The sequence below is a fragment of the Drosophila willistoni genome (assembly GCF_018902025.1).
Source record: "Drosophila willistoni isolate 14030-0811.24 chromosome XL unlocalized genomic scaffold, UCI_dwil_1.1 Seg141, whole genome shotgun sequence".
Lineage (NCBI taxonomy): Eukaryota > Metazoa > Arthropoda > Insecta > Diptera > Drosophilidae > Drosophila > Drosophila willistoni.
Window position 1 is genome coordinate 14277959 of NW_025814052.1, and position 24157 is coordinate 14302115.

The window sequence follows — 24157 nt, forward strand, 5'->3', positions numbered from 1 at the left end:
GGATAACTATCTACATGTGTTTATCTACCTTTTTCTTAACATATGGGAAGACTGTTAAGGCACTGTTAATGCGCTGTCGAGCGCAATGTTATCCAGTTTTTGTTTTACAGCAAAATATTAGTAAGAAGAAGAAAGAGAAGAAAGAACCCAAAAATATAAACAATAATTTCTGCTAGCTAAAAGCGTTTAATTCTATAAAGTTCAATTAAATGTGTGTCATATTAAGTTAGTTTATTGTAAATTACCTGGCGCGATAGTCTTGGCGAATTCATCTATCGTGCAATTAATGTGAAAAGTGGAAATGGAAGGAAAAACTACGATTCATTCTCAAGAAAACTTGTGCGTGCGTTTGTGTGTGTGAGTGACGACATTGACCCGCCACCGCCTAGCCTGGGCCGTAGTAGCCCACAAACCGCTTGCCGTGTCGCCCCCGCAACTAAAATGTGCCATGTTATAGCTTTGTTTTTATTAGACAAAGGGGGCCGAGCTAATGGTTAAGAAGTAGTTAACTTATTAGGGAATTGACTATCAAAATAGAAAGAATCAAAAGAGAATAAATCGAATATGTTTAATCGACCAGTTGGAGGAGTTGGATCAGGAGTGGGAGGGGGAGTGGGCACTGGAACGGGGATGGCATCGGCTACCGCTCCCGTTCCGACCCCTTCAAGCTCTGGTGCCGCAGCAGCAGCGACATCTGGCCCCTCCCCTCCGCTGCCATCGCCCGATCTCTACCTACGGCCTTTGCCCTATTTGGATGCCAAATGGTTGCGCGCCGATCTCATTGCTTCTCTGCGCAACTCATCCGACTCGGCAGTATTGTGGAATCATCTCATCCAGGACTGTGAGCTGGTCTCATCCTCGGCAGCTCCATTAATAAACGCTCGCGGCCAATTGTCATATCTGGGTGACGATGGCAAGCACTATTGCGGTGCCCAGCAATTAAAGTGTTCCTGCTGCCAGCCCGATTACTGCGGCCCCCTCTCCGCTTGCAACTGTGATGGATGTCGTCCCCTGGACTCGGATACGGCCATCAAGAAGATGACTTCACAGGCAGCCCAGCAGGCGGCGGCCCATCAAAGTCAGGCCACCGATTTGATATTAAGCAATTGGCTGTGGAGCCAACCGCCGGTTCAGCAGGCCAAACAAGATTGCCAGAGATCCCTGATTGGTGAACTGCAAGATTTGGCATTGCGAGCTGCCGGCAATTGTCTGTCTGCACAGCATTTACGCCAGCAGCTGTTCATCTATGAGCGTTACTTTGTGTCTCTGAAGAGGGCCAAGGAATTGGTTTTGACCACAACACAAAGAAATCCCGGTCAAACGCAATTACCCCAGCCGGAGATGGCCAAACCCCTGTTGGAACGGGCAGATGCAATAACCACGGAACCAGCTGCCCTTGGTCTTGCCCGCGTCGGAACACGAGCTGCGCTCAATTTCAGTTTCGCCTTCTTGCGTCGAGCCTGGCGTTCTGGCGAGGATATGGAAATGTGCAGTGAACTATTAAGTGAGGCCTTGGAATCTCTGCAAGAGTTACCCGAGGGTACACTCTTTGACGCCGCAGAAGTCTCCCCCCTGTGGCTGGAGGTCATGGAACGATCGATTAAGTTTCTACGTCTTGTGGCCCTTGGAGATCCCATGGGTGGCCGATGTATGGCTCCACTTAATGACCGGCATACGGCTTTGTGCCTCTTGTTGGAACTTGGCGTCCAAAAGGGCACTCTGGCTGCCACCTTGGAGTGTGTGGTCTTGTTACTACTATTGTGGGATAAGGATAAGACAGGCAATGATAATCGTGATATGCCCAAGAAGACGGGTGCCCCATTGCTTAGTATATTGCAGCGATACCAGAAAATTGCTGGAGGAGCTGGAGCAGTCACCACGCTGAACAGCGGTGTAGATTCGGCCACTTCAGCAGCAGCTGCTGCTTCCTCTTGCATGGGCATGGTGAGTGCCACGGAGACTTTTTTGCGTTTCCTGATGCTGCCCAAAAGCAGTTCCGCCATTGTGGATTTGCGCCGTGCCGCTGTCGTGATCATCTCGCATTTGGATCGACTGGTGCAGCCTCTAATGCCGCGAAGTCTATTGAGGAATAACTTTAATAGTGCTACCACCGCTGCCGCTGCCAACTCTCCACAGCAGCGAGTCTATGCCTTGGGTTGGCCGTCATTGTCCAAAGAGCAACCCGGTTTCAGTGCCGAACCATCGACCGTGACCCCAAGTTGGTCCAGTCAGGATCCATTGTTGGTGGGATCATTGCCACTTTTGAATTGCCGCTTTCAGGTCAAACAGATCGCCTGCAGTGAGAGTTTGCTTCTCCTGCTCAGCCAAGATGGTAAACTGTACAACTGTCGTTTGGGCAAACCGGAACTGGAGCCACAGCCGATTGAAGAACTTGCCCAGGAGACAATATTGAGCATAGCGGGTCATTGTGAGGGACGTCATTTCCTAGCCATTGACAGCAATCGTGAGTTGGTGCCATAGAATGTTGAATCGATTCGATTGTAATCCTTGATTTTATTTCACAGGTAATGCCTATTCATGGGGAGCTGGCGAAGATCATCGGCTGGGCCATGGAGATACTCATGCCAGGGCGGTGCCCACAAAGATATCCGCCTTAGATCGTTGCGTCAAAGCTGTCTTCTGTGGCTGCTCGTACAGTGCAGCGATCACTTGGAGTGGTAATCTCTATACTTGGGGACGCGGCACTTATGGACGTTTGGGGCACGGCAATTCGGATGATCAATGTGTGCCCGCCATTGTGATGGCTTTAGCCGAATATGAGATTATTGATGTGGCTCTTGGTAGTGGAGATGCCCACTCATTGTGCTTGACATCGGAGGGTCTTGTCTATGCCTGGGGTGATGGTGACTACGGCAAGTTGGGCAACGGAAATTGTAATAGTAGTTTGCAGCCCATTCTGGTGGAAACGCTGCCACGCGTACAACGTATCTTTGCGGGAGCCCAATCCTCCATGGCACTGACCACAGAGGGTCACTTGTATAGCTGGGGCAAGGCCAGCTGCTTGGGTCACCAGCAAGTGGAACGAAGTGTTCAGGGTTGTAGCGTGCCGAGATTGGTTAGCAGTCTGCAGGTGAGTTCCTCTACATCTCTCCCAGATTCAATTGTGTAACTAGAATTCCGTTTGTTCGTTCTCTTGTTAGCACAAACGTCTGGTGGATGTTGCTGTGGGTGTTGCTCATTGTCTGGCCTTGACCAGCTGCGGCGAAGTCTTTGGCTGGGGTCGCAATGATAGCCAACAAATATGCCCCTCTTCGGTCTCGTGCGAGCCGCTGCTCCGTTTGCCAATCCTGGTTGGCCTGCCGACACTGCCAGCCAGCGGAATAGCTTGCACCGCTTCGCAGAGTCTGATCTGGACACAGAGCTCGCAACAGGGTCTGCCTTTGCGGGCACCATTTGTTATTGATTTGGGTGAGCCCACGTTTCGACTGCTAGACCAATTGCTTAGCATGTGCAGCAGCCAGGATAATCGCCAGACCCCAAATCAGGAATCCGAATGCATTGCTGTGGCCTGCCTCAATCTTTTGCGTCTCCAACTATTGGCGTTGATTGGAAATGGCCTGGATCCGCGGCAAGTGGGTCTGGCCAGTGGTGGCAGATTGCTGAGTAGTCTCAAAACTCGAATTCTCACACTCGCTGGGGGCAGTCAAGTGTTGCGCACCATCCAAGTGGCCGCCCAACAGGCTCTCCAGGTAAAATAATCACCAAGAGAACATTGCAGAAACGTATTGAATGACTATTATCTTTTTTTTTTTAGGATGGTTGGAGCGTCTTGCTGCCAACGGCCGCAGAGCGTGCCCAAACTTTAACCTCTTTGTTACCCTCTGAACCGGGACAAGCTTCTTCGGCAGGGCATCGTTTCATGACCGATCTCTTGGTCAGCTCTCTAATGGCCGAGGGCGGTTTGGAATCAGCTCTCCAGCATGCTATTCGCCTGGAAAGTAGCTCCTGCTCTGCCGATTGCGGCGATGGGATTCATCTGCCGCTTCTTCAGCTGATCACACGGCTCCTGGGCAATAATGCAGCTCTGACCCAAACCCGTCTGTCACCATCACTGGGAAAGGAGAAGCAAGAAGAACAGGAGCCGGGCCACTGCCATTTGGAGCCGAGTCGAAGTCCCAGTCTTAGCCTGCTACATCGTTTTCAGCGTCTACTGCTCGCCTACATCCATCAGGCTGACGCCGAGGAGGAAACCACTGGGGCAGAAGCTTTGCTTGTCCAATATCTTCATAGCCTTATTCCCGCCTGTGTGTCCACACTGCAGCAGGCCCACGAATTGGCCTTGCAGTATCGAGATCATGCTGGCGATCACCCGGTTGGTCATCTAAGTCGCATACTCCAGTCGGATATATCGGACGCCCTGCTCCATGAGTTGCTGGTGGGCCTGGTGCTTCTTAAACGAGATCGGCCCCAATGCTTGGCCAGTCTGCGATGGGCTAGACTCTTTTTACCCCTTCTGCGAGTCCTCGACAGGCTGAATCGAGCTTTGGGTGAGGGAGAACTGCGCGATGGTGATGATATGGGCTGGCCAGGAATCATTTGCCGTGGTGGTCCGAAAAGTGGAACTCCTCCAGCGGATCCCGAAACTTACTATGTGCGCAAAACAGATATGGAGAATTTAATATTAGATGGCAATCGTTGCATTATCCTGGCCGGATATGTTTGTGATCTAACCAACTACAAGTAAGTCAAGTCTTGACCGGATTCAGGAGTTAAGAGTTGAATTTGTGTTTTGTTTTGTTTTTTCAACAGCTTGGAAGTTGCTTCGGAGAGTCTGAGAGGAGTTTTGGAAACAGGATTAGGTAAAGATTTGACGGCAGAGTTGAGCAATCAATCGCACAGATGTTCCATGGAATATATTCTTCAGCATCATAAATTAGGCAAATATCTAGTTCAGGCAACGAACGATGAAAAGGTAAGAGGGGCAATAAATTCCATTAATATCTCTCTGTTAAATTCGTTTCTTCTGTCCCTTGCAGCCAACTGCGTCTGGTCCCAGTCGGCTAACCCATTTCAGCTCCGAGTGTGCTTTAGCCCAATTACTTGGTTTGGTGGCGAATCTCATGTGCAGTGGTCCCTCGTTGCAGCCTGCGGAGCTGCAATGCTCCAAATTGGACAAATCAGCTTTACTCAGTGGCGGCCTGTTACTACTCCAGCCAACGAATCCCTTTGATGAGGAGAAGGGAGAGGCTCGCAGCAGTCATAGCTGTCATAGTACGGCGGGGAATACACCCACGGAGTTGCCACCGCCGTTGATTCCTCTTCAACAACAACTCGGCACGGGCAGATCGCAGCTGCAGCAACGGATTGATAGCTTTATAAGTGGCCTGGCAGAGGCTAGATTGTCGGAACCGCCCGTGGCCGCATGGTTGACCCTCACGGAATGTTATTGCAAAGCCCATAATCTAATGTGGCATCAGGAATTTGCTACGGAACATCCAGTACAGGAATTGGAGCGTCTTCTCAGCGCAGTTCTAATACGACATCAATGCTTGGGTGGGCTGGTCTTAAATACCCTCGAGCGTGTGGAAACGGGCGAGATGTTACCGCCACCTAAGCAACTGGGTGAGATTATTGGCTTGGTGCATCAGACCAAATGGTCGGTGGTGAGGACGCGGCAGCAGTTGAATCGCAGCTACAAGGAAGTCTGTGCTCCCATTCTGGAGCGTCTGCGGTTTCTACTCTACGAAGTGCGTCCTGCTATAAGTCCCCAGCAACGTGGACTACGCCGCCTGCCCATATTACAGAGAATGCCCCGATTCCGTTTGCTGGTGCGGCGTCTGTTGCAGGAATTGCGTTTAGCCCGAAAACCTGCCAAGCCCGAAGATCTCCTAAATGCTACTATACAACAGCAACAAGAACAAGAAAAGAAACCTCAACCCACCAATCCCACCACCAAGCAGGAGGAAGCCGAAGAGGAGGAGGAGACATTGCTGCGTCGCTTGAACGAGCGACAGGTCTATGGGGAAGGTGAACTGGATACTGTCCTCATGCAAGACATTGTGGATTTCGCCTTGCAGGATAATTGTGATGTGGAGACGGCTCGTCGCGCCATGTACTGCCAGATGCAAAGATTTCAACTTCGTCTTGCCGGTTTGCAGTTAGTCCAGCAGCTGCTCGAACTACATGGCCTATTGGATGCGGCTCAATATAGTCTCCTCAATGGCTTTTTGGGTCTACACTTGAAATCGTCTACTGGTTCTGGCGGCTTTTTGCATGTCCTCGAGCAACTGAATATGGTGAGTGCCTATCAAAAAGCCCGTCTTCTGTTGGCCCAAGCCCGAGTTCTAGACTGGTCGGTCCGAGAACTTCGACGATTGGTGAATCAAGAACAGCAAGGATCTGCGCGGGGCAAAGATAGTTCAAATCTCAGTACCTATGTACTCCTGAAGCGTCTGCCAAGGGCACGATTTCTGCTCAGCGTCTTTGGCATGCTAGCCAAAGAATTGGGCCCCAATGAGCTCGGCCTGCTCATCAATTCCGGTTTGCTGGGAACTATTTTGGGTCTGCTAGCCCAAACTGGTGGTGAACCGGGTGTGCCTTGTAACCAAATGAATGGAGAACTAAGTGTACTCTACGAGGACAGTGTGATGAAACAGAAATGCAGTAAAGCCCAACTAAGTGGACCGGATTTAGCCAAACTAATGAAAATTGGCACAAGAATTGTACGCGGATCCGACTGGAAATGGGGTGATCAAGATGGAAATCCACCCGGTGAAGGACGCATTATCAGTGAAGTCGGCGAGGATGGGTAAGCAGATGGATAACAAAAACTAAGTATTGGGCTAACACTGACCTGGTTCTTGCTTTTAGATGGGTGCGTGTGGAATGGTATACCGGAGCTACCAATTCGTATCGAATGGGCAAGGAGGGTCAATATGATCTTCAGCTGGCTGATAGTGCTTTAAATGTGGCTTCGCCCACAGAACCGGATCGCGAAGATCTTGCTGGTACCGTGGGCGTTGGAATGGAATTTTCACCGACCAGTGAATCGCATCCATCCAAATTGCTGAGACATTGTGCCAGCAAATTGCTACAGATCCTGGCCGTGGGCAGTGGCATGCATGGCGCCCAACTGGACAAGCATGCCCTGCGTGGAGTGACTAGTATGTTTAGAGCCATCATTGATCCCAAGCCAGCATTAGCAAATGTGGCCCACTCTCTCAACTGGTTAAATTTGGGCTTTATTAGAGCCATTGCAGGTAAGCAAAACGAACGAATGAATGAATGAATGTCAGTTTTATGTGATGACTCATCCACTTCTCAGGTGATTGTCCTCGGCTCTGTTTGGAGCTGAGTACTCCCAGCTGGTTGGCACATTATCTCTCGTTGTTGGAACAACCGGCGGGCAGTGAACGTGGCATCTATCGGCAATTGCATTGTCTACGTCTGCTGCAATCGATATTGGCCCAGTGGACTGTTGAGCAGGAGCCACGCATGGCCCCACTTGTTCGTCAATTGTTTGCCACTCTCGGCCGGATTGCCCTTCATTGTCCGGGTGACGTTACTTTGCAGCCCAGTGCAGAGGGCAAGGCCCGTGTTCTACTCACTGCCTCCCATTCGGGAAGTGTGGCCGAGGAATTGGTCTCGCTGCTGCGTCGCTTGCATACTCTGCCGCATTGGAATTCTGTGATCAACTCATTCCTGGCCCAAAAGCTTTGCGTCGCTGCCGAACTGCTGGGCGAGCAGACATCCTGCTCGAATCCATTGGACAGTGAGCAAATCTTTGTGCTTGGCGTCCTAAGTGCCATGGGTGGCTATGACTTACGTCCACGCGTGGGACTCCAATGCTTTCACGAGGGTAGCCACATGATTATTGCCAGTTTCACCCACAAAGGCAGGTGTCTGCTCGCCCAAGCTCAAGGTGCTGCAAGTGGTGGTGGTGGTGGTGCTTTTGTTAAAGTTCCATTGAACACAGTCATGCCGCAATTGGATCACAGTGTGTTCAGTCTAAGTCGCTTGCCCATGAATGAAATGCTTTTAAATGCCTGGACCGTACTCCTCTATGGACCCAATGCCGAGATGAGGGATCTGCTACCGACCACAGGCAATTCAGAGGGACGTTTGGATCTCATTCAGCTGCGCAGGCAGCAACTCCATCTAGCTGTACTCCATACCAACAGTGTGCTGTACAGACATCAGGCTGCTTTGCGTAAAATTTTGAAACAACGTGCCCCTGGCTGTTATGTCCAGGATGTAGACCAAACAAGTGGAGGAGGCGGCGGCGGAGGAGGAGCTGGAACAAATGCAGATGAGTCACATGAGGAGCCGCAACTATCGCCCAGCAGCAGTAGAAGCAGCAACAGCAGTCAGGATGCTCAGCTACTGATTCAGTGCATCCTCCTGAGAGCCACCCAACCATCGCCAGTCAAAGCGTGCTACAGCTATCTGGATCTATCCACTGCAGCTCTGAATTGTGTGCAATCTCTAGCCAATCAGGCACATGTAGATCTTCGCGATGGTTCCACAGCCGATGGAATGATGTTGTCCACAGCCTTGGCAATACCGCCGCAGCCCACAATGGTGCATGGTGTTCCTGTTTACAATGTGGCGGGCACTAAGCAGACGCCATCGCAGTCGGAGCAGACTCAAGAACGTCCAAAACTAACAAGTCAACTAGCGGCCAGCGATGCTCAATTGATTGGACAGATTATGGAAATGGGATTCACTAGGCGCACCGTTGAGTTGGCCCTCAATCAGCTGTCATTGCAAGCCGAGATAATGCCCACACCGGAGCAGATAGTCCAATGGATACTCGAGCATCCCGATGTCTGTGCCAATACTATTGAAGAGGATCCCACTACAACGGCCAATGAGCCCGAGCCAGAGCCCGATTCAGACATTGAATATCCCAGTACGAATTCGAATTCATCATCCTCCTCCACGTCCACATCGGCCTCTTCATCCGACACAGTGGAAGGACAACCGACAGCGTCTGCCGAAGCCTCCGCCGCCACTGCAGCTGCTGCTGCTGCTGCTATGCCCATTAAATTTCAATCCCGCAAGGATTTCCAAACGGCTGATCATTATGCTCTCTACGTCCGCGGTCTGGTTCGACCGGGCATGACTGTGCGCTGTTGCCGCGATTTCGAAGAGATTAAGCAAGGAGACATGGGCACAGTGCTCATTGTGGACACCGAAGGTCTGCATGATCTCAACGTGCAAGTCGATTGGCGCAATCATGGCAGCACTTATTGGGTTTGTTTTGTTCACATCGAACTGGTTGATGCGCCACCTGCGCGGGATAGCCTTTCTTCTCAACTGCCACGCCCACCGCCGATTGTGGTGGGCGCACGTGTCCGGCTGCGTTCGTCAAGCCGCTATGGCGTGTTCAACATGCAACTGCGCACAGCATCCGGTGTAGTCAGTTCCGTAAGGGGCAAGCAGTTGACAGTGGATTTCCCCGATCTGCCTGGCTGGCAGGGTCATATCAATGAAGTGGAATTGATTGGACCGCCACCACCGTTCCAGGTGAACGCTGCTGCCAGTGTAACAGAAGCCACGCCGAGTGATCTCATCGAGGATTGGTCGCGTTGTATACGCTCCCTTACCGTCAGCTCCAATGAGGCGGCCGCAAAGCATCTGCTGGACGCGACGGGCAGTCAACTTTGGCAGAGCTGCTCCAGTGGCCCGTGTCGGCATTGGATACGTTTGGAGCTGCATGATCGGATTTTGGTGCACAGTCTGGCCATTAAGGTCAGCCCCGAGGATCATTCGCATATGCCATCGCTGCTCGAGATACGTGTGGGCGAGTGTGTGGACACTCTGAAGGAGTTCACCTGGATTCCAGTGCCATCGGGAGCCAGCAAAGTGGTGTTGATGCAGCAGGTGCCCACCTATTACCCGTGGATCGAAATTGTCGTCAAGCAGTGCCAGAATAATGGCATTCAATGTAAGATTCATGGCATTCAGTTCATTGGCCGACGACAGCAGCCAGATTTGCAGCATATCCTGGCCAATGCACAGTTTTTGGCCTGCGAGTATCAAGGCGGAGCAGGAGCAAATGGTGCGGGAGCTGGAACTGCTGCTGGCTCAAGTACATCGCTGGGTGAGTCGGTGGCTGCCGAACAGGAATTGCCGTGCACGGTAATGGTCTGGGGCCTAAACGACAAGGAGCAGCTGGGAGGCCTGAAAGGATCTAAAGTGAAAGTTCCCACATTTTCACAAACGATAAGTCGTCTGCGTCCGATTCACATATCGGGCGGATCGAAAAGCTTGTTCATTGTCAGTCAAGATGGCAAAGTCTTTGCCTGTGGCGAGGGCACCAACGGACGCCTGGGTCTGGGTGTAACGCACAATGTGCCCCTGCCCCATCAGCTGCCCGTTTTGCATCAATATGTGGTGAAGAAGGTAGCAGTTCATTCTGGCGGCAAACATGCCCTGGCCCTGACACTCGACGGCAAAGTATTCTCTTGGGGCGAAGGTGAGGACGGCAAACTGGGACACGGGAATCGCACAACATTGGACAAACCCCGTCTCGTGGAAGCCCTGCGGGCCAAGAAGATACGCGATGTGGCCTGCGGTTCCTCGCACTCGGCTGCCATCAGCAGCCAGGGTGAACTCTACACCTGGGGACTCGGCGAGTACGGCCGACTGGGGCATGGTGACAATGCTACACAGCTGAAACCCAAACAGGTCACAGCCCTGGCCGGACGGCGGGTCATTCAAGTCGCCTGCGGTAGTCGAGATGCCCAGACTCTGGCACTGACCGAAGACGGGGCCGTCTTCTCATGGGGCGATGGCGACTTTGGCAAATTGGGACGCGGTGGCAGCGAGGGATCGGCTACACCGCACGAAATCGAACGTCTATCCGGCATCGGTGTCATCCAGATAGAGTGCGGAGCACAATTCAGTCTCGCCCTGACGCGTGCCGGCGAAGTGTGGACATGGGGCAAGGGAGATTACTATCGCTTGGGCCATGGAGGTGACCAACATGTGCGCAAGCCTCAGCCCATTGGCGGATTACGCGGACGCCGGGTCATTCATGTGGCTGTGGGGGCTCTCCACTGTCTGGCTGTCACGGATGCTGGCCAAGTCTATGCCTGGGGCGACAACGACCACGGTCAACAAGGTAGCGGCAACACGTTTGTGAACAAGAAGCCGGCCCTGGTCATCGGATTGGACGCTGTCTTTGTGAATCGCGTGGCCTGCGGCAGTTCGCACTCCATTGCCTGGGGTCTGCCCAATGCCAGTCTGGATGAGGAGAAGCGTGGCCCCGTCCCCTTTGGCAGCACTCGGGATCCCCTGGGTGGCAGCAGCCTTGGCATCTACGAGACTGAGACGAGCAGTGCCGCAGCTCAGCAGAAACAAGGCGAGGGCAAATCCACCATCATGGCAAGTCTAAGTGAATCTCTGGCCTTGGAGTCGCCGGCAGCTCGACAGGCGGCCTTGAGTCATGTGCTGCGAGCAATGAGCATACTGCAGGCCCGTCAATTGATTGTGGCCGCTCTCACTAGTCATAGCAAAGTTAACTATAAGGAACGCGGCGGCGGCGGCGGCGGCGCCGTCATTGGAGGCGTTGGGGAAGGAGGCACGGCGGGCACAGCGGCGGTAACTGGCACAGGCATGGGCATAGGCGATGAGGATCAATTGACTGGCGTCACTTTGGCTGGAGCACCTTTGCCACCGGCTGAGCCCATTGCTCAAGGTGGCGGCGAGGCTCCGGCCGATGCCACCGACATGGCCCTGCAAGAACACAGCCCAGATATTCCCTTGGAGATGGTGGGAGTTGCAACTGGAGTTGGCGCTGGCTTAAGTGGAACGCTACTCAGTCTGAATGCTGGCCCATTGAGTGCCTTCCAGAGTCTTACGGGTTCGCTTTCCATGTCCGGATCGCTATCTAGCTCGGCATTGCAACAGCACAAACACTCGCGTATGTCGGCCAGTGCCATGTCCGTGATGGCCGCCACCATGACACAACAGGAGGAGATGCTGGCCCAAATAAGTCATGCGCACGGCCTGGATGATTTTGGTGGCCTACTGGGTGAGCCGGAGGCCAAAAGTTTGGTGGAACTCCTCAAGCTATCGGTTTGCGGTCGCTGTGGACCTGCCAGCACTTCGCAAACCATAGCCGACACCTTGATATCGTTGGGTTCGAGTGCTCCGGCCATTGGAGCCATGCTACTAGAGACCTGCATCACGGAACTCGAGGATCTGTGCACATCGCGGCATTGCCTGGGCAAATTGCCCAAACCCGTAATGCAGGAGAGCAGTCATCCGTATGTGGACAATGTGAATGTGACGGGAGCAGTTCGTATCCCAGGAGCCGAAATGCTGCGCCTAGAATTCGATAGCCAATGCAGCACAGAGAAGCGGAACGATCCACTGGTCATCATGGATGGAGCCGGCCGTGTCCTGGGCATGCGTTCGGGTCGAGAATTTGCGCAATGGGCACCCGAAATCCGCGTGCCCGGTGATGAGCTGCGTTGGAAATTCACCTCGGATAGCTCGGTGAATGGTTGGGGTTGGCGCTTCTGGGTACACGCCATCATGCCGGCAGCCACTTTGGGTGAGGGTGGATCCGATCGAGCTGTACTCTCGCAACCCTCCATGGCTTTGGTGATGGCATTACTTGACTCCAGATTGGCGCCCACACAGCCGGGTGTCTTGATACGCCTGGCCTCAGCTTTGGCTGCTTGCGCCCAATTGGGTGCATTGACCACTGCCCAGAGGATTTGGTCTCTGAAGAAACTGCATGCCGTTCTCCTGCTGGAACAGGCACCGAAGCCACAAGAGCCAACACTGGCGGCCATACTCCAGCCTCTGATCCCGGAACTTTTGCGTCAATATGAATACGAGGAGCCGCAAGTGCGTGGCGGGATTCATCTGATGCATTCGGATTACTTCAAGACACTTGCAGCTTTGGCTTGCGATATGCAATTGGATGCCTCATTGCCTACCACCTCGGGATGTGGATCTGGCTCTGGATCGGGCGGCTCTGGCTCGGCCAGCGCTTCGGCAGTTGCGGCGGCGATCCCCTCGTGTTCAGCTTCTGCAGCAGCTGGGACCTCCTCGTCCTCGTCCTCCACGGGTGATGTCCACAAATGGGCTTGGTTCAAGCGTTATTGCATCGCCGTACGCGTTGCCCAATCTCTAATACGCCGTACGGAACTGCCGCGTCCTTTCTGCCTCGAGGTTCGCAAAAAATTCGCCGAAATGCTGCCGAATCCAGCTGCTGGCGGCCAATCACCAGGAGCATCGCTAATGAATTCAACCACATCGCTTACATCGAGCACGGCCAGCAATGTGACGCCCCCGCAGTCGACGCCTCTCCCGCTGTCCCTGATGCTGGCAGAGCCGGAATTTTTGATGAACCAGCAGCAGGATTGTGTGTTGCTTCACGAGGATCACACGCTGTTCCAGGGACCGCACGACGCTCAGTTGTTGCAGTGGCTAAATCGTCGACCCGATGACTGGGCCCTCAGCTGGGGCGGAGCAAGCACAATTTACGGCTGGGGGCACAACCATCGCGGACAACTCGGCGGCTTGGAGGGAAGTCGCATCAAGACACCAACGCCATGTGAGGCTTTGAGTTTGCTGCGTCCTGTCCAGTTGGCAGGAGGAGAGCAGTCACTATTCGCCGTGACACCGGATGGCAAACTATTTGCCACTGGCTACGGCTCTGGCGGTCGTCTGGGAGTCGGCGGAAGTGATTCGTGGGCCATACCCACACTCCTGGGCTCCTTGCAGCATGTTTTCGTGAAGAAGGTCGCCGTCAATTCGGGCGGCAAGCACTGCTTGGCCCTGACCACCGAGGGCGAGGTTTATGCCTGGGGCGAGGGCGAGGACGGCAAACTGGGACACGGGAATCGCATGAGCTACGATCGGCCGAAGCTGGTGGAACATCTGAATGGCATGAGTGTGGCGGATATTGCCTGTGGCAGTGCCCATTCGGCGGCCATCACATCCAGTGGACATGTCCTGACGTGGGGCAAGGGCCGCTATGGTCGACTGGGACATGGCGACTCGGAGGATCAGCTGAGACCCAAGCTAGTGGAAGCCCTACTCGGTTACCGAGCCATCGATATTGCCTGCGGCTCTGGCGATGCCCAGACCTTGTGTATAACCGACGATGACAATGTCTGGAGCTGGGGCGACGGCGACTATGGCAAGTTGGGACGCGGCGGAAGTGATGGCTGCAAGTTGCCCTACAAGATCGAGAGTCTGGCGGGCCTGGGTGTCATCAAAGTGGAATGCGGTTCGCAGTTCTCGGTCGCCTTGACCAAATCCGGGGCCGTCTATACCTGGGGCAAGGGCGACTTTCATCGTCTGGGCCATGGATCGGTGGATCATGTGCGACGGCCCAAGAAGGTGGCAGCTCTGCAGGGCAAAAAGATTATCTCGATAGCCACCGGCTCGTTGCATTGTGTGGCCTGCAGCGATGCTGGCGAGGTGTACACTTGGGGCGACAACGATGAGGGCCAACTGGGCGATGGCACGGTAACTGCCATACAAAGACCCCGCTTGGTGGCCGCTCTCCAGGGCAAACATATTGTGAAAGTGACCTGTGGCTCCGCCCACACACTGGCCCTGTCCACATCCCAGTTGAGTGAACGTCTGCGTCCGTTGCCCAATCCGCCGCTGGAATACGATCTGGTACGTGATCTTGCCCCGGAGGCGCTTCATGCCCGTCTCATACTGCTGCATCACTTCTCGGAGCTGCTGTGCCCCTGCCTGGCCATGTTGCCCATTTCGGGAGATTTGAGCTTGGGCGCCCTCAAGGATGTGCTTGTCTACAATATCAAAGAGGCCGCCTTTCGCAAAGTCATCCAGACAACGATGGTGAGGGATAAGCAGCATGGTCCTGTCATCGAATTGAATCGCATTCAGGTGAAGCGTTCGCGTAGTCGTTGCAATGGACTCGCCGGAGTGGATGGCATGAAGAGTGTCTTTGGCCAGATGGTACAGAAGCTGCCGCTGCTCACCCAGGAGGCCCTGGCCCTGCCGCATCGCGTGTGGAAGGTGAAGTTCGTTGGCGAGAGTGTGGACGATTGTGGCGGTGGTTACAGCGAGTCAATTGCCGAGATGTGTGATGAGCTTCAGAATGGCAGTGTTCCCCTTTTGATAAATACCCCCAATGGACGCGGCGAGGCGGGCGCCAATAGAGATTGCTTCCTATTGGATCCAACACTCGGTTCGGTGCTTCAGATGAACATGTTCCGTTTCTTGGGCGTCCTCATGGGTATTGCAGTGCGAACGGGTTCACCATTGAGTCTCAAGTAAGTGTCGTTTACCAATTCCAATGATTTCCATACTCATTTTATGTCTATTATAGCTTGGCGGAGCCAGTGTGGCGGCAACTCACCGGGGAGACCCTACGTCCAACGGATCTCACAGAAGTTGATCGTGATTATGTGGCGGGCTTGCTCTGCATTCGCAATATGTATGATGACACGAAGCTATTCAACACTTTGGAGCTGCCGTTTTCCACTTCGTCGGCCCGCGGGCATGAGGTGCCTCTGTCCACGCGATACACGCATATTTCGGCACGGAATCGTGCAGAGTATGTGCGCCTAGCATTGGGTTTCCGTCTCCATGAGTTCGACGAGCAGGTAAAGGCTGTCCGTGATGGTATGTCCAAGGTGATACCAGTGCCTTTGCTCTCCCTCTTCTCGGCGGCCGAGCTGCAAGCCATGGTCTGTGGCTCGCCCGATATACCCTTGGGTCTCCTGAAATCTGTGGCCACCTACAAAGGCTTTGATCCCAGTTCGGCTCTGGTCAGTTGGTTCTGGGACGTAATGGAAGAGTTTACCAATCAGGTAAGAAAGCCACAAGGAAGACTTGAAAACTTGCCAGTATTTAATTCAATTTTCAATCCTAGGAACGTTCACTCTTTCTGCGCTTTGTATGGGGACGCACTCGTCTGCCACGAACCATAGCAGATTTTCGTGGTCGTGACTTTGTGCTGCAAGTGCTGGAAAAGAATCCGCCAGATCATTTTCTACCCGAGAGTTATACCTGTTTCTTTTTGCTTAAAATGCCGCGTTACTCCTGCAAAGTAAGTAACTTATTAAAGATGTTTTTCCCTATATATAACTTTACCTATTTTCAATCTCACAGGCCGTACTTTTGGAGAAGCTCAAGTATGCCATACATTTCTGCAAAAGCATTGATACGGACGAGTATGCTCGTGTGGCCATGGGCGAACCCACCGAGGCAACAGGCAGTGAGGACAATAGCGATCTAGAGTCAGTTGCCAGTCATGAAGGCTAAAAAACCAAGAAGAAACACACACACACACTAGGAAGAAAGGAAAGACATATAGAAAGCTATAGAGTCTATGAATCGTCTTAATCTCTATGAATCTCACCACCAAGTTAATTGATCCTCATCATTTTATGCTATATAAAAAGAGTAGTAGCAAATTAAACAAAACAAAAAACGAATTAGTGGCAAAAATTGAACACATACAAAACCTAAAAAAAAAAATACAAGCATAGCACACCAGACATACTATAATTTACCAGATTGGAGTTAGAGCGAGATAACAATTTATTAAAATAGCGTGATGAAACCAAAAAAACGAAAAAAAGAGTAGAAAAAACAAACAAACAAAATTACTAAGCGTTAATGTTATTTCCATATAAATATATGCATATATATTATACATATACATATTTAATATATAATTATAAATGTTAGTTCAAGTCCAACAGACACACACACACCCACACCCACAAACACACACATACACACACATAAATATATGTAGTTTAACCGCCTTTCGCCCTCATTCCCTATCGGCATCAATCGGGCTATTAATCCCCTGTAAACGCAATTGCAGTCGATGACGAAAAACAAAAAGATATTGCTAACAATGTTATCAGATCAGAAAAACAAAAAAACACAAATTTAAAAAAGAATCATGAGCGCCAGAAGAGAAAACAAATAAATAAATGCAAAAAACCAAAAAGAAAGTCAAAAAATATACACACAAAAAGAAAATGCAATTCAAAACGCTTTTGTTTTTAATTAAAAATCCTAAAAAATTAAACTATTTATTTGAATATTTTCCAAATTGATTTACAGAGGTCCCTTTTATTTTATTAGTTACACTGTTTAAATTTTGCAGGTGACCGTTTGACCCAAAAGATTTACTGCTCTCTTTTACTCTCACTTACTCATCGGCATTCTCGAAATACATGTCTGCAGCAAAGCCATCACTGAAGGAATGATGATATTGTGCTGATTGAGTGGGAGGCTTTGCGGTTTCATCGACATGCCCAATGGGTCCATTACAGGATCGAGGCGCTGTCCGACGCGGCAGAAGGACTTCCTCCTCTACATGTAGTTCATCCTCTCGCTGTGGCTTTCTATCGTCCATTCGATCGCTGCCAATTGGCCCATCATCGTCGACTCGATTTATTTTGTTACCCTCATAGTTGATGCTAGTGCATCTGCAATCCTCACGAGTCGACGATTCATCCGGATCTGGATGGCTGCCAGTGACTACCGATGCGCCACTCATGACGACTGAGACGACAGTCCGTAGCGCTTGGTAGACAGCCTCGTGAGCTTGACCAATTAGAGCGCTAACTGGACGGGCTTGCTGTATTTCGGAGGTGGCATAGTGATGCTGCGGTTGCGGCTGCTGGAAGCGGGCACGTGTCTGACTGGCATTTAAGGGACTCTCTTGTTTCCGTTCTGAGCAAGGACATTTGCGACGTGGTGGGGTCCCGTCTTCAGCTCCTCCAGACGATGATGGTGGTGGTGGTGGGGACTCCGATGGCGGCGGAGGCGGTGGTGGATTAGAATGGCCGTTACAGCCTTCATGATCCTCCTCCTCTTGTGCCTTGGCTGAGCGTCTTTGCTGCTCCTGATCATACTCGGTCATTGCTCTCTCGGCTCGATCCCGACACGCTGCACACTCCGGATCGGCCTCAAATACGCCAGAATCGGGTTCAATGGGCTCTCGCGGCCTGTCACAGTTGCAGCTGGACTCTGATCTTCGCTCATCGTCTGTCGGCGGCGTCTTGCCAGAGCCTCGCCGCACACGATAAAACAAATATATGAGGGCAAATGTTCCATATGTGGCTTTGGCAACCTGCAAGAAAAAGAACCCAACAAATAGTGCAAGAAATTGCAAAATACTCATAACGTTTTAATGCTTACATTCGCCCGACCTCGTATTGTGGAGCTATTAAAGTGTTTCTTGAAACCCTCAGCCATTGCCAAAACTCTGCAATTTGTACACTTGCTTCCGACCACCGGCTACAGATAGAGAGATTTGTGTGTATTGTGAGTTTGTGAGAGCCCCAGAGAGCTTGGGTCTTGGCCGGATCAAATTAATAATGATACTCTCGATGAAGTCAAAAGCAACGGCCTACTACAAAAACTATTTAGATAAGACATCCAAACGATAAAAGGGAATATCTCTCATCGCTAGAGATCGATGTGGATACTACTGGTATCTGTCCACGGAGCAGCCAAACAACTTTCAAAATATCTAACTTGATGCGGTTTAGGAACAAGAAATCATCCCAAAGATAACCCTACAGATACGTTAAGCGATTTGCTAGTAACAAAATAACAAAAACATTTCGACCTGAAGAATATGATTGTGGGTCGTAAAGGGGGAGGGCACTTTTTGTTCTTAAGTTTGGACACTCAAAAATGGTTTGCTTTTTGTTGGGATTGTTAAGCCTACGATGATCAGTGATTCACGCTATAAACTTTATAGTATAAAGGTTCGATAGAATGAGCTAAAGTCGGCCCAAGAAATGCTCTTCTATCCGGTTTCTCTATATTTTCATATAATACAGTAATTGTCACAATATGGACAATAAGTTTAATCCTTTCACATATAATATATCTGATCAGATCCTAGGATCCTATCAGAAGGCTGTCTGGCCTTTTTTCCTTTTTTCGGTGTCCTATCTTAAATTGTAGGCAAATTTAAAATTTATTTTAAAATGTCCTAATTTTTATCATTTTTCATTTATTAAATGATAAACGATTTACTCCTTTTTGACCTTTCGAACTATAAGCGATAATTATCTAAATTCCTTTTCAAACTGAAGTTATAACCAAAAGTCAAAAGGGTTTCCAATCCTGTCGACCTTAAGACTTCATTTTGTATAGAATTTTTAAAAAGGTTTGTTTAATTAGAATTTCTTAAATTATATAGACGACACATAATTTTGGTATACAGAGTGATCTAACTGCGATCACTTATTTGTTTAATCATTGGTATTGGACATTTATATTTTTTTTGACAATTTACAAGAGATTTTAACAAAATGGATTGGTGGATAGGAGGGGGAAAGGGAATTTGAGGGGTTAGGTTTGGAGGCCTCCGACGAGTATTGCCCCCAAAATTTGCTGCCAATTGGCCAATCCTACATATTCATCATTAACTTCTTTTGGCATCCCTTGCAATAAAGTTTGGCTTCACGACGTTTAGCACTGCGACGCTGCATCTTAACCAAGACATAGAGTAATCCCACTGAGGCAATAGTGGCCTTGGCCACCTGAGGAGGAGGAAAAAAATGATAATGATAATAATAATAATGGTAATGATGGTTAATGGAATCTTACATTGGCGCGTCCACGCAAAGTGTTGCTATTGAAGACCTCGCTGAAATTGAATTGTTCGGACATCTTGAATAATATATTAATGAAACAGTAAATAACTACTTTTTAGATTTGTATATTATTTTTGTTGTTTGAACATGAATTGTATATGAATATGGAGTTCACTTATTGAGTAGCTAGCCAAGGCATGCTTTATTATGACATGACAAGATGACATGACCTGCCAACAGATAATAGCACCTGAATCAAATAATTGTATTGCCCATTGCTTTTACACCAGTCTAGGTTAACGCCATTGATATCTTGATATACATATGATGAATCCCATTGGGAGTGGAGTCACCTGGTTTACCTTGCGTGTGGATATTATTCAAAACTGTCAATTAGAGTGAGAGAAAATTATATGTTAGATATCGAATGCAGAGATCGAGAAGCAGAATTGGTATTTGAATAATCAATATGGAAACTAATGGCATGTGAATATGATGATGATGATTTCCCCCCACACCTACCCTACCGACTACCGACTATACCTACTATCAACTACTGGCCACTTAGCCACTTAGGCCGGACAAATGCTATGCCATTAGATCCACCTTTCCACTCCCAATCAAATTCTATGTACGCATCTCGCCTCATTTGCATGAGTATAAAAAGCAAACTATGAAGATCATATGGACCTGCGACAATATGAAGTACACATGGAATATAGTGGTGGCAGTGATTATAAATCTAACCATTTTTGTGGCTGACTTATCCCAAGTCCATGCTGGAGTTGAGCGAAATGAATAGAAATTCGGTTTTCAAGGAGTTTTTTTAAGTCCATTTCCATTTCTAGGCCACGGAGGAGCAAATGCAGGCAGCTGGTAAACTGATGCGTGATGTCTGTCTACCCAAATACCCCAAAGTTACGGAGGACATAGCCAATGATATTAAGAATGGCCAACTACCCAATAACAAGGATGCCAATTGCTATGTCAATTGTATCCTTGAGATGATGCAAGCGGTAGGTATCAGCCAGGATTAGGAAATTAGAGCCCACCAATCGATTTTGTATCTACCGACAGATTAAAAAGGGAAAATATCAATTGGAATCCACATTGAAACAGGTGGAAATTTTAATGCCGGAAAGCTATAAGGCAGAGTACCGGGCAGGAGCACAAGCCTGCAAAGATGCCACCAATGGCATTAAGAATTCTGGAAATTGTGATGCGGCCCATGCTCTATTGACCTGTTTTAAGAACAACATTAAAATCTTTGTCTTTCCCTAAGCAAACATGAGAAAGACAGAGATAGCAAACGATCGAACGAGAAAGAGAAATGGGAAATGGTACCCCTAATCCTAATCGTAACACTAGACCCATCCTCTATATATGTATGTATATGTATGTACTTGTATTTGTAGAGTGTAAAGTCCAATAAAATTTAGTTGTAAACTGTGTGCAATATGAATTTTGTGTGGAGCATTCTGATTGGTGGCCATTCTAGACAAAACTTTCCAATTGCATGTCAACGCTTTGGTAAGATCTACAAGCGACAATCTCTAAACGATTAACTTGTTCCGGATACATGTTAAGCATATGACTATATATAAAACAGCGAAACCCTCGATGGCTCATACCAGTCGGACGTTACTAAAAGATGACCAAACAATCCCGGATGACACTGTCCTGCACCGTAGCGGTGGTGGCCCTTGCTGCCATTTGGCTAACCATAGCCATGCCAGGTGCCAGAGCCGAAGAAGAGGAGGAGGAGACCGTGTCGATGTCGGTCACCGATGTGGTTGAGATGATTGAGCCCTTTGGCGATGGCTGTGATCCCAAGCCAGAGAGGGAGCACATTGTTGACATGGTGCTGAACAAAGAGGATGTCAAGTACGAGACGAAATGTTTCCGTGCCTGTCTATTGAAACAATTTGAACTCATGCCCGAGGGCGAGATGAAATTCAATGGAGATAAGACAGTTGAAATGATGAATATGATGTTTCCCGACAAGGAGGATGACTCTCGTCGCATAGTCGACAAGTGCAATGAGATCATGAACGGCAACACCGACAGGTGAGTGTGACGACTGACAATGAGTCCCATTCCCATTACAATGTCTCCTCTATCTTCTTTTCGACAGATGCGAGATAGCCCATGGAATAGCCATGTGCATGCTACGCGATATGCGTGAGGCATCCTTTAAAATACCCGAAATCAAGGAGGATTAATGTATTCAAACATATTCAAACTTTGCGGGATTATTTTTTCTCTTTTTTTTCGTTTATTTTTCTTTTTTTTTTTTCTTTTATATACATACATATAACTTGTAGCTCGTTATGATTATGGGGTTGTGGTTCCTGGACAGCGCCAATAATAAAAATCCAAATGAATCCAAGTTTATCCCTTGGTGTATGGTGTGTGGGTGTGCGTGTGTGTGCGTGTGTGTGTGTGTTCGTGAGGTGTCTTCTACCACTTTAGCTTAACTCTATTGTTCTCCAACTGGCGACTAATACATTGATTAATCTGATGAGCTGCCTCACATGGGGATTTGGTGGTTATCAGACGATTGCAGTTTTGGGCCAGGCTGCAACTTAAAGCTATGGCCACCTTATTGTTGTTGGTTACCAAACTGGTAAGCTTTTCCACCTGGGGCAGACTCAATTTGTTGTTGCCATCCATCTGAAAATGAGTGCAATGAATCGATAGGAACTTAATTCGAATTTCAAAAACTCACAATTTTAATCTTTTTCAAAACACATTCCAATAGACATTTCTCCTGCTCAGTGGGTCGTGTCTCCCTCATCAAGGGTCGCTGTTGCTTGGGCATTTTCAATTGTTTCAAACACTCGGATTTCGATGTATCCACCATTTGTTGAATCTGGGGTAGATTTTGATCCATCAAAGTCCAAATGGGCTGAGATCCTCGGCCTCCACCACCCAGCAGACTGGTCAGATCCAATGGCTGCCTAACATCCAGAGTTTTTGGCTTAATCTTGGTTTGGGCCTTCACCTGAAATGCAAATAAGCAAAGCAAACTCAGACACAGAGTGATTTTCTTTTGAGCCTCCAATTCCATCATTTTGACTGATTTTGATACCAACTGCCAATCTTCTCTAGCTTTTATATATTCTTGACACTGTCTGCATATACTGCTGACCTTTTAACCAAACGTCGAAAACTTTTCGCTGACTTAAGCAAACGAAAAAGAAAATTGCCAAGTTCAAGAACAAGTCCAAGTTCATCTTAAACTTGGAATTAGTCATTGCCATTTCCACTAGTCACGCAGATTGACTGTGAAGCAAAAATTCAGTCATCATCATCATCATCATCATCATAAGTTTTCTTCTAGCTATTGTGATTCCACGTAGATTAAGTTTATTTTCCTCTCGTTTTTGATCGATTTAATTGCATTCAGATTTTCCATTTTGCATTTCATTCCATGCCAGTTAGTAATTAAATGGTTAATTGCTGATTTGTGTTTGACACTCTGCCTCATCCTCCTAAAAGTAGTCAGCTCAGACCAAAATTTTTCTCACGTGGCCCAGTGGGGGGCATCTCCGCTGACACCGGATCTTGTCCAGATCTCAAAATCAAGAGTGTCATGTGCTGCTCATATAGTTCAACTAAGTTCCCATGTCAATATAATTGCATATAATTGCTTGAGAGATATTGAGATTAAGCTGGAGACGCTGCTGCTGCTGCTGCTGCTTTTGATGATGATAATGATGCTGATGATTGAGAATTTTTCCTATAAATGCTGGACGGCATGGAAGACTCATATCGAATTTAGTATTTGTTTCTCTCACAGTCAACATGCTGCGTTTAATTTGTCTAGCTTTCCTCCTGGCTATCGTAGCCGCCAAGCCACATGAGGAGATAACCAAGGAGCATGCCTCTGAAGTGGCCCATGAGTGTAAAGAGGAAACGGGAGCCACAGATGGTTAGTAGGTCATTCTCAGACATTTTTATATAACAGTCATTTAATATTCCTCTAGAGGATGTGGCCCAATTGATGAAGCATGAGTTGGGCGAGACTCATGAGGCCAAATGCCTAAGATCATGCATCATGAAGAAGTTTGAAATTGTAAGTTCCATTGATGAAATGAAGTACATCTTATTAATTTATATGATTTACTTTCTGTAGATGGATGATGCCGGCAAATTGAACAAGGAAAAGGCTTTGGAATTGGTTAAGGTAATGAGCAAAGACAATGAGGAGACATCTGCCTCATTTTCAGAAATCGTAGACAAATGTGATGAAATTGAAGTGCCTGAGGATCAGTAAGTAAATTTTAAAATTTCATTAAGACCATCTATCAATGATTCATTTCACTTGCAGTTGTGATGCTGCCCATGCCTATGAGACTTGCATCCATGAGCAAATACACGAGCACGGCCTGTCTTTGGAGGAGCAGTAAAATGACCACACCGAACCCAACGCTAACCTCATGGAATAGATAACAATTTGAAATCGAAAGCGCTACATTAATTTTAAATCTCTCTTATTTTTCCCTTTTTCTATATGTATATAAATAAACATGTATGTGTACTTGCAATTAGTAAATATATATGAACTAGTCCTTAAGCAATAAACTGAGCAAATGTCAAAAAGTCATCCGATT

The 24157-nt window shown here is 48.8% G+C and overlaps 7 protein-coding genes across 7 annotated transcripts; 4 read left to right on the forward strand and 3 right to left on the reverse strand.

Annotated features, from left to right (window-relative positions):
- The first annotated feature begins 141 nt into the window (after positions 1–141).
- Positions 142–16369, forward strand: LOC6641492 (probable E3 ubiquitin-protein ligase HERC2). Its single transcript, XM_023175295.2, has 11 exons — positions 142–2464; positions 2526–3091; positions 3162–3710; positions 3776–4701; positions 4771–4933; positions 4998–6769; positions 6832–7220; positions 7286–15236; positions 15293–15776; positions 15839–16015; positions 16078–16369. Exons 1-11 carry the CDS (start codon positions 565–567, stop codon positions 16228–16230), a joined length of 15030 nt encoding a protein of 5009 aa, XP_023031063.1. The 5' UTR covers positions 142–564; the 3' UTR covers positions 16231–16369.
- Positions 16370–17035: 666 nt separating this feature from the next.
- Positions 17036–18318, reverse strand: LOC6641493. The gene is made up of 2 exons (XM_002064361.4): positions 18130–18318; positions 17036–18061 (listed from the first exon to the last, which is right to left on the reverse strand). Exons 1-2 carry the CDS (start codon positions 18184–18186, stop codon positions 17135–17137), a joined length of 984 nt encoding a protein of 327 aa, XP_002064397.1. The 5' UTR covers positions 18187–18318; the 3' UTR covers positions 17036–17134.
- Positions 18319–19155: 837 nt separating this feature from the next.
- LOC6641399 (putative 60S ribosomal protein L33) lies at positions 19156–19734 on the reverse strand. Its single transcript, XM_002064362.4, has 2 exons — positions 19555–19734; positions 19156–19487 (listed from the first exon to the last, which is right to left on the reverse strand). The coding sequence occupies exons 1-2, from the start codon at positions 19615–19617 to the stop codon at positions 19356–19358; spliced, it is 195 nt and encodes a 64-aa protein (XP_002064398.1). The 5' UTR covers positions 19618–19734; the 3' UTR covers positions 19156–19355.
- Positions 19735–20199: 465 nt separating this feature from the next.
- LOC6641400 (general odorant-binding protein 19a) lies at positions 20200–21003 on the forward strand. Its single transcript, XM_002064363.4, has 3 exons — positions 20200–20325; positions 20390–20557; positions 20619–21003. The coding sequence occupies exons 1-3, from the start codon at positions 20215–20217 to the stop codon at positions 20820–20822; spliced, it is 483 nt and encodes a 160-aa protein (XP_002064399.3). The 5' UTR covers positions 20200–20214; the 3' UTR covers positions 20823–21003.
- A 190-nt stretch (positions 21004–21193) lies between these two features.
- Positions 21194–21930, forward strand: LOC6641401 (general odorant-binding protein 19d). Its single transcript, XM_002064364.4, has 2 exons — positions 21194–21608; positions 21676–21930. The coding sequence occupies exons 1-2, from the start codon at positions 21211–21213 to the stop codon at positions 21761–21763; spliced, it is 486 nt and encodes a 161-aa protein (XP_002064400.2). The 5' UTR covers positions 21194–21210; the 3' UTR covers positions 21764–21930.
- A 20-nt stretch (positions 21931–21950) lies between these two features.
- Positions 21951–22638, reverse strand: LOC6641402. Its single transcript, XM_002064365.4, has 2 exons — positions 22270–22638; positions 21951–22214 (listed from the first exon to the last, which is right to left on the reverse strand). Exons 1-2 carry the CDS (start codon positions 22612–22614, stop codon positions 22002–22004), a joined length of 558 nt encoding a protein of 185 aa, XP_002064401.1. The 5' UTR covers positions 22615–22638; the 3' UTR covers positions 21951–22001.
- Positions 22639–23136: 498 nt separating this feature from the next.
- LOC6641403 (general odorant-binding protein 19d) lies at positions 23137–24150 on the forward strand. Its single transcript, XM_002064366.2, has 5 exons — positions 23137–23162; positions 23309–23475; positions 23531–23619; positions 23680–23816; positions 23875–24150. Exons 1-5 carry the CDS (start codon positions 23137–23139, stop codon positions 23951–23953), a joined length of 498 nt encoding a protein of 165 aa, XP_002064402.2. The 3' UTR covers positions 23954–24150.
- The last annotated feature ends 7 nt before the right edge of the window (positions 24151–24157 follow it).